General features: G+C 42.1%; 1 protein-coding gene across 1 annotated transcript in view; it reads right to left on the bottom strand.

Moving 5' to 3' along the window:
• Nucleotides 1-8,720: 8,720 nt before the first annotated feature.
• Nucleotides 8,721-17,920, bottom strand: part of LOC141220808 (SH3 domain-containing kinase-binding protein 1-like) — a 34,267-nt gene continuing 25,067 nt past the window's right edge. The window contains exons 2-4 of the mRNA XM_073666409.1: nt 17,600-17,853; nt 14,523-14,586; nt 8,721-8,762 (exon numbers count right to left, since the gene is read on the bottom strand). Coding sequence (XP_073522510.1) covers nt 8,721-8,762; nt 14,523-14,586; nt 17,600-17,853 — 360 coding nt within the window. The remainder of the gene's footprint in view (nt 8,763-14,522; nt 14,587-17,599; nt 17,854-17,920) is intronic.

Raw genomic sequence — 17,920 nt, 5'->3', positions numbered from 1 at the left:
AGGATGGTGGTTGTGAAGGTGCAGCAAGGAGACTCCTAGGCATGAAATGCAGTTCAGGGTTTTTACTCACTGGTGTTGCTCGGGTCACTCTGTACAGCAGTGACCACCCAAGCCGTGCTGCGTCCACCAGGTGCGGGACTCGGTCAACTCCCGGGCAATTCCTGAGTATGGTCCTGAGCTCCCTTCTTCTCTCTCTCTGGCCGTTCCCACCAGGGATCCACCTGTGTCCGGCTCCCTCGGGTCTCTTGGTGGTTGAACCTTCTCTGGCTTCCCTGACCCTATGCTCGGTGTACCATTCTGGTGGATTTGGTGAGGGTCGTGGCAAATCTTGCCCACGACCTCCGGTTCCTGGCTAAGGTTTGCTTTTGCCTCCGCCAGCTTGGGATCCGGTACCCTTTTGCTGACCCTTCACCCTTATCAGTTCTCATACGGGCTCTTGGGGTCCCCTCTCGTCCTGCGCCTCTGGGTCCCTCTTCCTTCTCCTCTCCTGGAGTTACTGCTGACTCACAGACTGACTGACTGGCTGACTGACCCTGTCCTAAGATGGTGCCCACCTTATATACTCCCTCTATGTGTGAGCTCAGGTGACCAGCACCCAATGAGCTCCTACATTTACCCAGACTACTCCCCCTATCTGCCCCTACACTACTGGGATGTTCCACCCCCACTCCCACTCCAGCCAGGGACAGACGCTGTCGTACCTGCACATATACTGGTGGGAGTACCGTTGTTCTGTCCCCCGGAAATGGGATGTATGTAGTGCATGCAGCCTACTAAGCTCAGTTCCATACTCCATCCTTACCCGGGAGTGGAATACCACACCTCTGGGTTGAGGTGCAATACCCCTGTAGCAGCCGAATCCTCAGGGTGCTACACACCCATGACACTCGCTCTCAATACTGTGTCCGCATACATTTTCCCCTTGCTCCTCATACTATGTCCACACTCATCCCCCCACTAACCATACTGTGTCTGCACCAACCCCACACACAGTAAATGCACTCACACACACAGTAAATGCCCTCACACACACAGCAAATACCCCCCTACAAGCAGTAAATACACCCCCCAGGCAGTAAATATCCCCCTGCAGTAAAACCCCTCTGAGGCAGTAAACCTCTGACTGGCACCATGCTTGACCCGAGCCTCAGTAATAACAGGGCACCCCCTGTAAATGTCTGAAATAAAATTACATTGAATATTAATTGAACAAAATGTACAGCAGTCCTTTAAATCTCCGTATGCCACTCTAAAGAAAATCATTATACATAACCGCATATTTAAATAACCCTCCACAGGAGCACAATTATGATCCCTAAGGTGTCATTTGTCATTAGAGATGCCTCATATGGTCGTCAGCTAGAACATTGAAAAAATGTTGGGACATCTGAAATGTAATCCCTCTTAAATGGGAAATGTATACTATCAACCTTCCATTTATCCTGTTGCCTATAGTTATACTGACCTATTCTGTAATATGTGTGTAGATATTGTAATCTTTTGGCAACTTTACCTGCATATAAATATACTTATACGTTTTTCTGTGCTACAGCGCTATGTGCTGCTTGGTCTGGAATACGTGAGCTGCGGGGACTTTAACACCTTCCTACTGACGAAGGGGCGGCTTGACATCCCCAGCGCAAGGTACATTTTATGTTACCTACAATCCTGATCATAACTGTACATAAATGTCTAGGGTTGGTTCTGCTCACTTCGGTGCTGTATTATATGCCTTTGGGTTCTGGTGCTTTTTATATCAAAAATATTGTAGACTGCAGCGACAGAAACCTGAGTGGCTTCATTATTCATCAGTGGGATCTGGCAGGATTTGTTGTATGTCCTGTATATAGTCATCTTGTTCTGGTTGATCATGTAGATAATATTGGCTGGATCTTGGTGTTTCTTGTCTTCTCCTCGGGAAGCTACACTCATTCATGTCTTTCTGTCAGATTCTATGCCGCTGAACTGGTCTGTGGAATCCAGTACCTCCACTCCAAGGGCGTCATCCACAGAGACCTCAAGCCCGAGAACATCCTGGTGGCTGAAACGGGCCATATTAAGATCACAGATTTCGGTCTCGCAATTGACAACATGCATGGAGACCGAACAGCCACCGAATACGCTGGAACACCGGGCTACATGGCTCCTGAGGTGCAGACAATAGTGCTTTCCTATTTAATTTTCACAAAAATTATAGTCCATGGGGTGTTAACATTTTGACCTTTCTGTTCTCTCTTCCATGATAGATTTTTCCTGGCAAGGAGTATAACGCCGGAGTAGACTGGTATTCTTTTGGAGTCATCTTAAAAGATATGGTTACCAGTGAGTGTACGTTCCATCTGACACTCGATGAGGCATCCTCCGGCATTGATGACATCATTAAACAGGTCAGTATAATTCCAAGTTATTAGTACTAGGGGTTGTATAATATTCATTTAAATGGTGATGTCGTGAGAATGTTTTATTGTCTCTACCACTTACCTTCATGGGTTTTACTTTATTGTTTTTAGCTCCTACAGAAAGATCCAGCCAGACGCTTAGGAGTCCATGGTAACATCAGAGAGCAGGTGTTTTTCCAGTGTATTGACTGGGTCTCTGTGGAAGCCCTGAAAGTGCCTCCACCACACATCCCTGTAGTAAGTATATGTCCAGATCACATTGCACCATCATCTCTGCATAGGGGAAACAATGATGGGTAGAGAACACTTATTGAAAGCTGATAGTTGTTTCTATCATTTTTTGGTGTTGACTTTCTGTTGAGTATTATTTACCGCTGACACTAACATTGTTAAACCAACATCATCCAGAGCTGCTGGTCCTGGTCTGATGGTTCAGATCATTTCACTTTTCACTTTCAAGTTAATGTGGACATCATCCTTCTCCAGAAGGATTAAGATTTTGGTAATTTTAGTGCAGTTTAAAACCAGGAATGTGATAAAAAGTCATATTCTTAATGTTATGATTCTTTTTTTGTTTTATAGCCAACTAAAGCTCATCACCGTTCTCGACCACACCATCTGGAGAAATTAGAAGCAGCGGAGGCCAAAAAGTCACCTCTATCAGCAAAGGACCAGGCCATGTTCAAGGGATTTTCTTTTGTCAACATGGAAACCCTTGACAAGACACCAGCTCCATAGTCACCAGAGCGAGCTGTCTTCCTCAGCCTCCAGAAGACCTTGAAGAACCGAAGAGTGAACATCACTGATCATCTGGAAAAACTGCTGGAATGAAGATAACCATGGACACAACACTGAGGGACCCCAAAGACAGACTCTAAAGATGGAGAAGCCAGATATTGTAATCATATGCTGGCAGTAAGTATAAGCGCCACAACACCTGCGCTTCACTATAATCATAGACATGTGCAGAACTTTTTACACTAACCGGTAATTGGGTTTCTTCTTGCTCATGACAGCTCCATCTTTCGGTGCTGTCTTGGGCTGAGAAGAAATAACATGGTGTGCGATGGCCGGCTATTAAGGGGAGGAAGGAGGCCGGATTTTTTTTTTAAACAAACATCATTGCACATGTCTATGATCATTTTTACCATTACCGGTAGTAAGATTTCCTCACACTCATGAAAAAGCTGTCATGGGTGTTGGGAAAAGGTGTGTGATGGCCGGCTATTAAGGGGAGGAAGGAGGCCGGATTTTTTTTTTTTTTTTTTTTTTTTACAGGTGAGCATAAAGATGACAGTGGATCCCAGTGGAAGAAAGAGATGCCAGCAGATCTACTCATATGCTGGCGGTAAGTATAAGCGCCACAACACCTGCGCTTCACTATAATCATAGACATGTGCAGAACTTTTTACACTAACCGGTAATTGGGTTTCTTCTTGCTCATGACAGCTCCATCTTTCGGTGCTGTCTTGGGCTGAGAAGAAATAACATGGTGTGCGATGGCCGGCTATTAAGGGGAGGAGGAGGCCGGATTTTTTTTTTTAAACAAACATCATTGCACATGTCTATGATCATTTTTACCATTACCGGTAGTAAGATTTCCTCACACTCATGAAAAAGCTGTCATGGGTGTTGGGAAAAGGTGTGTGATGGCCAGCTATTAAGGGGAGGAAGGAGGCCGGATTTTTTTTTTTATGCAGCTGAGCATAAAGTTGACAGCGGATCCCAATGGAAGACATCGAAGATAAAGGAGTCAGCAGATCTACTCATAAACTGGCGGTAAGTATATGCACCACAATATCTGCACTCCATTATAATCATAGCTATACGCAGAACATTTTACACTGTCAGTCAGTGCCAGTGCGCGGTTAGAGCAGCCGATTACTATGTACTGAGCAGTGACTGAAGCCGCGTCGGCTTTATTAAGATCTGGGCCCCAGTCACTCACAGCCGCAGCTACTTACACTGTATGGCCGCAGCAGAGTGGGCTGGCCTCATCTGACATCAGTGACGTCAGACACTGCCGACCCGCTCTTTGTTCCCAAGCTGCCGGCGCACCCTGGTTCTTGCGGCACAATAGGAGTTGAGAGCCCCAAAGTGATGAGGTGCACGCACACACCCACTTGTAAAAAGAGGGTGCAGCTATGCCAACTGGTGCAGTAACAGAAGAATCTGCGGAAACACGGTCCAGTACCATGTCACCAAAGAGTCCTTCTCACAAAATGCTCCCTCCCACTGTTTTTATGGAGATGGAAGAAGAGCCAATGCCTTCATGGTCATGTTCCATTTTAGAACATGTATATGAAGGACAATCTTGCTGCCAAAGTGCAGATGTAATGCAGTTGCCGGAATGCAACGCACAGAGACACAAGGCAGGGACAGTCAGAGATGATTATAAACAGTTTATGTATATATAAAACAGGTATTTTGAGCAAGGGGATAGCAACAAGGGTATTGAACGGTAATTTGAAATATTAGCAAAATACGAAGTCTCTCAAAGTAATGTGGTGCACCCAGTCAGGGGAGTCACCACGTCAGTTCTTTATCTCTGTATATGGCTCTAGTGGGGGTCACCGGTTATTCCCGCTAGGCTGCAAGTCTTTTCCGGACAAAATCAATTAAAGCAAGTTTAGCTTCTTCCGCCCCAACTGTTCTCCTCCCAACCTGAGTACCTAAACCCAACTGGCCCCGGTACCGTGAGTGAACAGAAGAAGTGACGGCCCTGTTCACGTATGCAGCTCTTCTGCTTTCACTGGCGTGACTTTACTGGCTCAGCAGTCTCTCAACTCCTCTCTTCCTGGCCGTTGGAGGCAGTCTCTCAAGCCGGGGATAGGGGGGTCCAGATCTCGTCTGTCGGCGGGCGACGTCGGGTTCCGCGAACTCACTCAGCACCGCAAGCAGGTTTCGACTCTCCTCAGTAGGTACAGCACTTGGGTCACATCTGTGAGGGATCCGGAGCTCATCCACCGCTGCCCGGCTATGGCACCTGGCAGGCCTCCGGCTTAGGCCTGCCACGCAGGTCTTCTCAGCATGCAGGGAGCACGTCTGCTCCTCTCTGCTGCTTGGCGCCAAAAACTCCTCAGGCTTGGCGCGCTGGCCTCTTATCTCCAGGAACTCCTTCCTGGAAGTCACCTGACCGGGTCCAGCATCTAAATCTGCTCTCTCTTCAACTTCTCTTGTATATCTTGGTTCCGCTTGACTGTGTCTGGACAGCAGATGGCAATCTCTCTCCATCTTTGAAGCATCATGTAAGAGTTCTCTTAAAGGCTCTCTCGCCTCTACTACACAGAGTCGTTTTCTTCAGAGGAGTGCATTCATGTAACATTACAAGGAGAAGAAATCGATTGGAAAGACCCAGCAATGTGGCCAGATGTCATCATGGACAAGGAAAGGGAGAAGATTGTATTTTCAGGGCTTTCTAATAACGAAGTATTGAAGCAGATAGTACAATCTCTGCCTAAGGATGTTGATGACCGTTCTTTTAGTGACTTTCTCCTATATGCCAAGTCATCTAATGGGCATGAACATTTTTTCAGGGATTGGCTAACATGGAGCCCAAGTAAGAAAGCAATGTATTGTGTAGCGTGCATGGCATTTTCTGTTGATCAGAGAATCAAGACTGGGAGCAGACTTTATCGGAAAGAAGGTTTTAATCCTTTGGTTTTCAAATGGAATCGCCTGTACCTCAAGTTACCAGAGCATGAACATATTGCACAGAACAGGAAGCACTACTGGAGTTGGAGAACACTCCAAAATGCCCTAGGTGGCCATGCTGTTGACTTTGAGATGCAATGAAGTTTAGCGAAGGAAGCGGAGAAGCTCGTGACTCTTCTAGAAAGACTTTTGGATGCGACACTGCAATTAGGTTAATGCAACATGGCTTTCAGGGGAATATTGCAGAGAATTTGAGATCTACATAACGGCAATTTTCTTGGAACTTTGGAAATCCTGTCACAATATGACAGTGTACTAAAAGAGCATCTAGAAAATTCAAGGTTAGTCAAGAAAAGCAAAAAAATTCCAGCTCATTATCTATCTTGGACAATACAAAATAAATTTATAAATATTTATAGAAAACATGTCCTGGATGCCATATTTTCAGATAGGAAAGAAGCTATTTATTTTTATTTGTGATGCTACTTCAGATGTCTCACGCACTGAACAGAGCGTTGTACTTTTGAGGTATGTCTCCAGAGAGACATACATTTTTTTTTCAGAAGACACGAGAAGAAATTGAGGACATGGTTATATCAAGACTGAATGAGCATGCCATTGACCTAAAAACTGCAGAGGCCAGGTATATGATAAAGGAGCAAACATGTCTGGTAGGATTAAAGGTGTAAGGGCCAAAATTCTAGTGAAATTTCCAAGGGCTCTCTTTTGTCTTTGTACTGCCCATTCTATAAACTTTGTGGGTGTTCATGCTGTTGCAAGCTGTCCTGAAATGAAGACTTTTTTGGAAGCCTAAACCGGCTATACATTCTGTTTAGCAACGGTCTTCCAACTTGATGCAGTTGGAAGGCCTTTACATGGTCTAAGTGACACCCGGTGGAGCTCAAGAATAGAGGCTGCCAAGCATTTTGAAGTTTCTTGATGAAGTTCTTTCTTACGGAAAACTTACAAATGATGCACATTCAGAAGCTGAAGATGTCCAAGACTATTTTTTGTCTTTCAGGGCAGTGATTTTAGCAACATTTTGGGTAAAAGTTCTTACGACTTTTGAGAGAAAAAAAATACTACAATCTAGATCTGTCTCTTTTGGAAGTTGGAGCTGCCAACCTTAAACCTCTCTCTGAAGAAACGATATTACTCAGGGAAAAGTGTCCCACTCTGCTTTCTGAAGCTGGTTTGGTAGCAGATTCCAGATTGCAAAGGACCTATTGAATGCTCAACAATAGTGCCAAAGAAAGTCAAAGCATCATGAAGCTGCAAATCCTGAAGAGCACTTCAAAGCTAATGGCCTTCTTGTGGCAATGGACACTATAATTTCTCATTTTCACCAGCGCCTCAGATCAATGGAATATGTCTGCAAGTTGTTTGCTCCAGCTCTTAAGGTGAGGACAATTAGTGAAAAAAAATCTGGTGGCATCCACTGAAGAATTGATCTCTGCATACCCTAAGGATCTAAACATCATCGTTACTTTCTGAGCTGCAACATCTTCGGAAAGTTTATGAAGGTACATTTACAGAAAATATGGGTCCACTGGATTTACTAAACGCCATCTACAAATTCAAGCTTCAAGGAATATATGGAGAGGTGTGTATTGCACTCAGAATTTTTAGCATCCTACCACTTTCAGTAGCAGAAGTACAGATAGCATTTAGCAATCTCTCATTGGTAAAGAACTATCTGCGTCCTACAATGACAGAATAACGGTATATTCAATGTGGTCACTTATTTCTCACCAACCATTTGCATCTTTATTTTACTTTTAGCATAAATCTATAATTCTTCCTCCATTACTAGAATGATAATCGTTTTTTTGTATTTTTAATTTGCATCCTGTCTCTTTAAAATAAATGTAACCGTACTTCCTAAATGATAAAGTTTATTTTTAAGTTATTTTATTGCATTTTCTATTATTATAATAGTCCTATGAACCTCCTGTCTCAGGTGACGTCCGGAGAAGGGCGTTCTTACCCTACAAGCTTCGTCTGGCCGGTCCGATCACCAATGTAGTTAGGGCCAACTTGTAACTACTATGTTTCTGCAGGAATCAAGAATTAAAAAAAGGCACAAATTATCTGTAAACGCCATACTTTTCTCTCTTAGGGAACACATTCGTAAAGTTCAGTGAAAAGCAAAGCGTTTCATCACATTGTATGAACAGTACTTTGCACATGAACGTTTCCAGTCAGAGATCCAAACCCATATAGTATGTCTCAGAAGGTAACAGAAAGGACAGGAAAGGGTTACTCAGCTGCACAGAGATTTCAGAAAATCCAAGATAAAAGACGTAATGAAAAAGGAAAGAAAAAACAACCATAAAATTATAAAGCTTGTAAACAGACAATTGGAAATACTCTTTATTCATGGAAAAATATCATAAAAAAGTACCACTCTGAAGTAAAACTGCCGGAGTTTCCTTCATGCGCAGTTTCGAGGAGGAACACTTGAGCACAACGTGGAGTCCACCGATATTCACGTGGGTGAGAGCTAGAAAAGTCACCAGGGCGTCCTTGGTAGGTGAACGGCTGTTGTGCTTGTCGCGTTTGAGGCAAATTTTAGATCGTTTGGCACCAAAAGTATTTTGGCCTTGGAGGGAAGAAAAGTTCATGATTGTAGGACTTCTGATGTGGGCTGTGACATGTCCATTGTTCTCATTTGGATTGTAGAGATTTCTTAATTTCATTGACATCCATCTGGAATAAAAATGGATAGAGAATGTTTAGAGCAACAACTGTTTCTTGTACAAAGAAAAGAAGAACCCCCTGGACCTTCAAGATAGTCCTGGACCCACCTCTGAGGCCCACCATCAAGATCCAATGGGACCACTACCTCCACCTGAGGTAAAAAGAAAGGAACTCACCGTGGGAAGCAAAAGCCCAGCGCTGACAGGAATCACTGAAGAGCAGCAGTGAGTAAACTCCCTCTACCCCGGAGCAGCACCGCACGCCTCACTAATGACACGGAGCGCCGTGCCAGCAACAGAGCGGGCAGCGCCAATGTCATTCAGAAGCCGGGCTACTTACCAGCTCAGGAGAAGTCCCTGCACGTGGAGAATCCCCTCTTGACAGACACTAGCAACGCGCCGCAATCACGCTGTTTAATAGCAGAGCTTCTGGATACTGAGCATACAGCGCAGCTCCAAGATAAATGATGACAGGCAAAGATGAGGAACTGTCTGATAATATTATTACATATACTTCCCGTACTGCCCCTATTAATATGGACACATCGTTCACATTAGGTGGATCTCATACAAGGAATAAAGGAAAGAAGCAGGCAAGTGGCATAAAGGGTAACAATGATAATAAAAAGGACTTACACTCATCTGAAACAGATGATGGTTCAGAGGACATATCTCCCAATTTGACCCCCTCTAAACATAGAGCTAAAAGGGACCATACAACTTCTCCTGATATGTCTCCTATTCTGATACCCATTAATAGATATAGTGACAACACAAACACAATTTTAATAAAAGAGAAACCTGTTAATCTTTCTCCATCAGAAAAATACTTGCTAGACCTCCATTCATCTTTCATTCAACAACTGAACATAATTATGGTCAATGGATTCCAAAGCCTAAATACAATACTGAAAAGATATTAATCAGAAAATCAACGACACAAATAAAAAAGTAAAATCCCCATATCTGGCACACAATACGCTTTGGAAAAGGATCATTGTTTACTTAAAAGCGAAGTTAAAACATTAAAATTAAAACTTACAGATTTAGAGGACCGCAACAGGCGGAACAATCTAAAATTTAGGGGAATACTTGAGAATGTTTCCCCGTCACAAATGGCTCCATATATTAAAGACTTAATATATAAAACACTACCATCGGTTCCTAATGCAGAACTGACAACAGACAGAGCCCATAGGCTACCAAAACCTAGTTTTCTGTCAGGAGACACTTCAAGAGAAGCGATTGCGAGAATACATTTCTTCCAGACTAAGGACCGGTCGCCTTCTGGACTATCTAAAGAAAAATTAATATCTACCTCCTCCTTACCAGTCAATAAAAATATTTCTGGACTTCTCAAAAGAGATATGCTAGGAAAATCCTTTGCTGGCATAACTAGCATCTTAAGAGCGAATAACATTTCGTATAGTGGTGTTTTTCTGCTAGACTCATAGTCTTCTTCAATGGAAAAGCCAACCTTATTCAAGACCCAAAGGACGGACGGAATATGTCCGAGAATGGTCACAATCCAGAACAAGGAAGAAAAGTACACCCCTCAGAGTAAATTCATTTTAAAGGTCTAACCATAAGTGGCTACATCATTATTTTATTGCGCAAATACTAGTATTTGAGATGTCCATAAGGCAGTACTTAGAGGGATCCTTATCCAACTCAATGCACAACACAAAAGGAAAACAAAAGAAAATATATAAAAAAAATCACCCAAAAGATTAGCAAGGCAGTGGCAAAACAACAACAAAATCCGACGGAAAAAAACTCACTTTGCCATAATAAGTCTTAGAGCTGAACTTAAATCCAAGATGGAATCAACTACATACACCCGCAAGCTATAGTGGAACAATTTGCTACATTTTATTCTTCCCTATACAATCTGAAAGACGATAAAGAAACTACCCAATTAAATATTAAATGAATAAATAATTTCCTTTCAGAAGAACTCCCGCAATTAAACTCAGAGCAAATTAAATGATTAAATTCCCCTTTCTCTACTAACAAAACTGATATTGACATCAAGAAATTGCAGGAAAATAAATCCCCCGGACTTGATGAATACCCACCGAATATTATAAATTATTTAGACATCATCTCTCTAACCCCCTAACTTCTGTTATATCAAGCGACCAACAATGGCCTATTCTCAAATGAATCCCGAATAGCCACCATTGTTGTTATACCTAAACAAAATAGTAATTCTGAGGAGATGTCGAACCAAAGGCCGATATCTCTTCTAAATACAGACATTGAAAATATACGCTAAGCTAATATCTGAAAGATTCATTAAAATTATGCCTATACTAATTCATTCTGATAAAGTAGGGTTTTATTAAGGGAAGACAAGCCTCAGATGACACAAGAAGACTTTTAAATTTACTTATATATGTGGAAAAACAAAAATTGTCTTCCATACTACTATCTTTAGAAGCCGAAAAGACATTTGTTCGCATCAACTGGGATTTCACGGTCGCCACTTTAAACGAATTTGGATTTCAAGAACAAATTCTTAAAACTATTACTGCTCTTTATTCATGCCCTTCAGCAAAGATCCAAATTAACAATTTACTCTCTAAAACCTTTACTATTACTAATGGTAAACGTCAGGGAAGTCCATTATCTTCACCCTTATTTGATCTCATAATGGAACCCTTTGCTGAAATTACCAGAACCAACGACCTCATAAAGGGAATCCCACTTAATTTTAGACAACATGAAATTAGTTTATTTGCGGTTGACACGTTCATTTCCATTACTGACGCTGTCAACTCACTAAGAGTTATTACCCAAAATATCAAAGAAATTTCAGCGGTTTCCAATTATAAAATAAATGCCAAAAAAATCAAAAATGTTAATTTTTTTCTTAGATTATCAATTTACAAAATTAATGGAAAAATCCCATAATCGCTATTTTGGAATCAAATTCACTAACCTTTTACATAAAATCCTAGATGAGAACTTAAACATATTGCAAAAGCAAATCCAAATAAGCATTGGCAACTATGATAAATCTAACACTTCGTGGATGAGTAGGATTACTATCTACAAAATGATTATACTACCAAAATTACAATATATTTTCAGAACAATTCCTATCCTAGTCCCAGAAATATGGATTAAATCTCTTCATAAACAACTGTCAAATTATAGATGGCAAAAAAAGTTTCAGAGAATTGCAAAAATGTTACTATTCAAAAATAAAAGGGGGAATTGCCCTACCAAATATACAGGCTTCTTCTGAAGCGAATATTATTATTCAAAGCAGAAAATAGCAGAAAACGAATCAATTATAGACTTCCTCTCCCTAAAAACTTTTCATAATCTTCCAGAAGAGGAATTGTACAGCCAGACTAAAGAAAGCCTTTGTGGACTACTCTGATTCATGTTGGAGATACTGTGGACAAAAAGCCAACTTACCGTATTTTTCGGACTATAAGAAGCCCTTTTTTCCTCCAAAATTTTGGAGGAAAATGGGGGGTGCGTCTTATAGTCCAAATGTTGGAGGGGGGGGGTTGTATATATATGTGGGGTGTGGGGGGAGCAGCAGCGGTGGAGGAGCGGGGAACAGGAGGCAGCAGCCGCCCGCTGCAGCCTACATTGTCCCCGCTGCTAAAGAAAATGAATATTCAGTGCTCCCCACGCTCCTTAATAGCAGCACACAGTATAGACGCAGCGCTGCTCCTGCTGTTGCCAGAATTGCCTGTGCTCGCTGTTAAAGGGCATGAATATTCAACCTCTCTCCACGCCCATGGGCATGGAGAGGGGGTGAATATTCATGCCCTTTAATAAGCAGGATCACGCGGTAGCCCGGCAGCAGCAGGAGCCGCAGCGCGGCTACGCTGTGTGTCGGCTATGAAGGAGCATGAAGTCACTGCTCCCCGTGCACACAGTACCGGCATTGGGAGCAGTGACTTCCGGCAGCTGATCTCTCCTTGCGCATGGTAGTGACGCCATGCGTGGCTCACATGGAGAGATCAGAGTGGGCAGGCAGGATGAAGCGCTGGAGGAGAGAAGAAAGGTGAGTAGGAGTGTTTTTTTTTTAATGTGCAGCATGATAGGGATTAGGGGTACCATGCATACTAGGATAAGGATGAGGGGGCCATACATACCAGGGTAAGGATGAGGGGGCCATACATACCAGGGTAAGGATGAGGGGGCCATACATACCAGGGTAAGGATGAGGGGGGCATACATAACAGGATAAATATGAGGGGGCCATACATAACAAGATAAATATGAGGGGGCCATACATACCAGGATAACGCTGAGGGCGGCATACATAACAGGATAAAGATGAGGGGGCCATACATACCAGGATTAGAATGAGGGGCCATACATACCAAAATAAGGATGAGGGGTGCCATGCATACCAGGATAGGGATTAGGGGTGCCATGCATATCAGGATGGGGATTGCTGTGCCATTCATACCAGGATAGGGATTAGGGGTGCCATGCATACCAGGATAGGGATTAGGGGTGCCATGCATACCAGGACAGGGATGAGGGGTGCCATGCATACCAGGACAGGGATGAGGGGTGCCATGCATACCAGGATAGGGATGAGGGGTGCCATGCATACCAGGATGGAGGGATGCCAGGCATACCAGGATGGGGATGGGGACCACGTATAAAAGGAAGGGGAGAGACATATATACCAGGATGGGGGATATTGTCAGAATTGGGGAACATTACCCCTATACCAGTGTCAGCAGAAGACCCCCTCCCCCTTAAAAGTGCATCATGAACACATTTTTTGCTTAATTTTTTTTTTTTTTCCTCCTCTAAAACCTAGGTGCATCTTATGGTCCGGTGCGTCTTATAGTCCGAAAAATACGGTATTTCATATCTTTTGGACATGTTCTAAAGCTGCATTAATATGGAAAGAGATCTTTAAATTGTTGAATAAAATCAACAACTCTACAGTTAATATTTCACCACAACTAGCCCTTCTATCTCTTGACTCAAATTTACTCCCACAGAAGATAAAACATATTTCCATTCATATATTGGCTATAACAAAGCTACTTATTGAATCTAAATGGAAGTCAGTTAATGTTCCTACTATCTCAGAAATTATAGATAAGATGTTAGTTCACAATTCTTTAGAACATTCCTATGCGTTAAGCAACAGCTCTCTTAAGAAATACTATTCTATATGGTCTTTCTGGATCTGGATACTGGATACTTTTCCCTGAATAAGAATACCTCTCCAAACAAATAACATCTTTTAGCCAGAAAGTATACAAATCATTTATTATTTTAACATAATTAAACTGAAATCCTGTGATGCCATAACAAGGATTTATACTATAGATGATCTATTTTGTTTTCACCTCCCTTTCCCCTGTTTTCCTCATTCGTCCTTCCCTTTTTTCCCCATCCCATTCCTCTCTCCCTTTCCTTCCTTTCTTTCCTTTCTTCCTCTCCGGCTATCCTTTTCCAGATTTTTCCTCCAAGTTAAAAGTTTTGTTAGGATGATGTAACTGTTGTAATACTACTATACTGTCTTTATCATATTTTATTTTCCCTTTCCCTTCTTTTGTAAAACATCCCTTAATAAAAAGTATATTATTGAAAAAAGACAACTGGATTTTCTTTACACCGTTTTAATGAGTAAGCCTATGATTGATGATGTACTAACAGGACTCTGAGAATTTCAGACTTTTATCATATCACTGGAACCTGTGGTCAGAGCACAACTACAGCATACATTTCCAAACTACTATTTCGGAAGGGCTTCAAGTCAAATATTGTGTACCTGTAATCGAAGACGAATCTTCTTTTCTTCATCCAGCTCGGACAGTAATTGTTTTATTTCTTTTCTAAAATAAAAATACAAGAACGATGGAATTAATTTTCTGGGGTAACCTCGAGTATACTAAACTATACTTTAAAAGGCAGCAAAGTGAAGAACAAGGACAATGAAACATGTGGAGAATCCGAATAACCAAATAGTTTGAGTAGGAATCTGACTCCTGAAATACTGCTTGGGGTAAGCTGTGCTGAGATCTGAGATGATATGTGCTCCACAGATTATCTATTTCACAGTCTTCTTTGCATATACTGAATAATACATAGGGAGAAGCATCTTATTTTCAGATAATTTTCATCTAATATATCACCCTGTGCTTATATTGGACACAGACAAATGTTACCAGAAAAGGAACAAATGTTCAGATGACAAATGCTCATTTGCAAAAAAAACAAATATATATAAAAAAATAACAGTCAGCTGATGTGGACACATCATCCTGGGTTCCACATCGAGCCTCTTAATAATCCTAGGCCTACATATGTTTAAGCATAGAGCCCATGAATTTACTGCTTACGCATGGACCAATGTTTCAAGCCTAGTCTGGACAGGATCTGAATAATTCTGATGCTGAAGCCTCAAATTCATAGTTGAGCTCTCACCCCATAGCAAGATACCAGTGGTACAACCTACACCTACCACCTAAAAAACCCTTCATCTTTGGGTTGGAGTTTGGTTTGTTTGGCTTGCGAGATCTCTGAGGCTGGAAATACCCAAGGGGGCAGGTTCTGAGGAGACATGGCAGTGACAGTCCACAAAAGGATTACCCACTATGATGATTGTACTGGATCCCTAGGAGGAGATGCGACACAGTATTCATCTCCAGGAGAGACTCAGGCAACCAAGTGAGAATCAACTGAACCAATCAGTTATGTATTTATGTGCGTCCACTATAATCACACCTAGGTCAATCCCTGCTGTGCCATAGTTACATGTGCTACCCTATCATCTCCTCTACTCTGCTGCCAGATACACCAGGCTCCTTATTGCTGCTCTGGTGATATGCTCAGTGACTATACGACCTGCTTCAGACACTACATCACATTAGCCAAGAGACTCCACTGTCTTATATTTCAATTTACTCCATCCTTCTCGCATTTTAATATGGCACTAAATATAAAGACGTTTTTGTTCCACTGACCATCCATTTAAATTATTGAAATTAATTACTTTGGTGCTACCTATCGTTGGCAAATAGAACTCACAGATTGTATAGATTATAATATATCATGCATCCCAGAATTTCACTACCAAGAAAGAACTAGTCTGTCCCAAATGCTCCACCATAGTGACGTCTACAGTCACTACCATCAAGAAATCTACCCCCCCTTTGCACTCAGGCCTGAGTTATTCTAGATCAGTGATCCCCAACATTTCTTACCTTGGGAATCGCATTCAGCTCTGAAAGAGGGTCATGAGCAACAACCAGAGCCCCCCGACTAGTGACATCCAGATCCCGCTCCCTATCCCACAGTAGATACTCCCAGAGCCCCATTACTGGTATAATAACAGCCAGAACTTCCCCATAGAAATAAAACCAAGGCAGTGTGCTTACATACAGGGGTTCTCACCGCACTCATATTCGGTATTCTCGCAGCAGGCACTCCCACCACATTATTGCATCCAACTTCAAGCAACCCTTTAACTAGCAGTATCATCTTATCTCCAGTCTCATCTCCAGACTTCATTTATCTCTCCAACTCTTAAAGGGGTTGTCCACTACTAGGACTAGGACACCAGTATTTATATGATGCAGGGCTCACGTGACATAACCGCACGAGAGCCCCAGAACGTGAGTGCCGACACCACTGGAACTGCGCCAGCACGGGAGGTGAGGACAGGGGTTTTTATTTTAACGAGGGCAAACATTCAGAGTGATAAAGGGTTGTCCTAGTAGTGGACAACCTCTTATATATGTGCATCTAGACCTGCTCTTCTGTATGGGGCTATTCACAAACGTCAGGAACTAGAGACCTGCTCTTCATATCTGTTTGTTAGACATGGTGCTAAGGCAACAAGCTGACACACAGCCGCGAGCCACACATTATAGGTCTGCGAGCCACAGGTTGGGGAGCCCTTTTCTACACCTTGTACTGTACAAGATCTCATTTTTCTTTTTCTCCTCTTAGAGCATTGTCCCAATGTTTTAGATTCCCAGTGGATCTCACTATATACCAGCAGAAGAAAGATAGGTACATTCACGGAACTTGCAAACTGGGATGTACTAAATGTAAAAAAGTATGAAAAACTATAGCAAAAATATAGTCATATAGTCACACAGTCTGAGGCTTTATTCTGCCCTGTCATAAACAGCATCTCAACTCATTTCTTTTAATGCTGGAAGCTAATAGTAAATGGACCTAAGTATATGGCTGTACATTTGCTCACTGCACCTTTAGATCCATCTAGAGAAAAGGTCCATTTTCTGAACGTATAGCAAAATTGTCTGCTTCCAATGTGCTGAATGAAGTCTTATAACATCCATTACAGGCTGTTATTAGATGAGTGTGAATAGTTTGTGTTAATTACTTCCTATTCTCTGCTAAATTGATATTTTGAACATAATTGCAGATTTGTTTTTCGTCTTTTGCACATTCTTCTTTTAGCCAGATGGAAATCACTGACTGTGACAATTATAGTGTCTCTTAGCACCGATCTGATGAAAATAAGCTTCGACTGAATTCACGCTCAGAGAAAAAATGGTATGGATTAATTATTAAGGCGATGAAATAAACAAATACTCCATAAATAATACAATGTATCATGACATTTTAAGAGTTTCTTTCATCAGGAAAACCTGTTAGAGAGGACAACCTCCAGGGAACCTCTTTTTTGAGCCCTGACAAGCAGCGGCTCTCCATCTTGTGGACTCGGGCTATCTATGTATGACATGATAGCCATTCATTTGGTTTGCACATTATAAAAAAGTCATCCATGACATTTTTGAAACTTTACACAAAAACATTAAATCAGAACAAGTCCTTTAATTCCCGGCTGCCGGCATCTGGTATAATAAAGCTTACTTTTGCTGGTCCTTCATTGTCTCAATGATGCTTCGAAGCTCCTTGACTTGTGCCTGCAGCTCTTCTAGTGATGACTGGCCATGCTCAACTGTGTGTCTTGCATCGGAGCTACCAAAGGACGGAGAGTTTGACCTGTGACTACTTGAGGTGACAATGTGAAATGCTGATGGGGCTCCAGGAGCGCCGTGTGAGAAACTAACACTTGGAATCAAGCCTCCTGGTTTGGGGGGCAATGCAGCTCTGTTCTCTGGTACCTACAAGACAGGAATACACTGAATATGTACAGAAAACTGTTATTATTAAAAGAACACATGTAGTAAT

The sequence above is a fragment of the Phyllobates terribilis genome, unplaced genomic scaffold (genome assembly GCF_046119375.1).
Source record: "Phyllobates terribilis strain yellow unplaced genomic scaffold, ASM4611937v1 Scaffold_304__1_contigs__length_2301189, whole genome shotgun sequence".
In the NCBI taxonomy this organism is placed as follows: domain Eukaryota; kingdom Metazoa; phylum Chordata; class Amphibia; order Anura; family Dendrobatidae; genus Phyllobates; species Phyllobates terribilis.
Note: the sequence above shows the minus strand (reverse complement) of the source record. Positions and strands in the feature narration are given on the sequence as shown.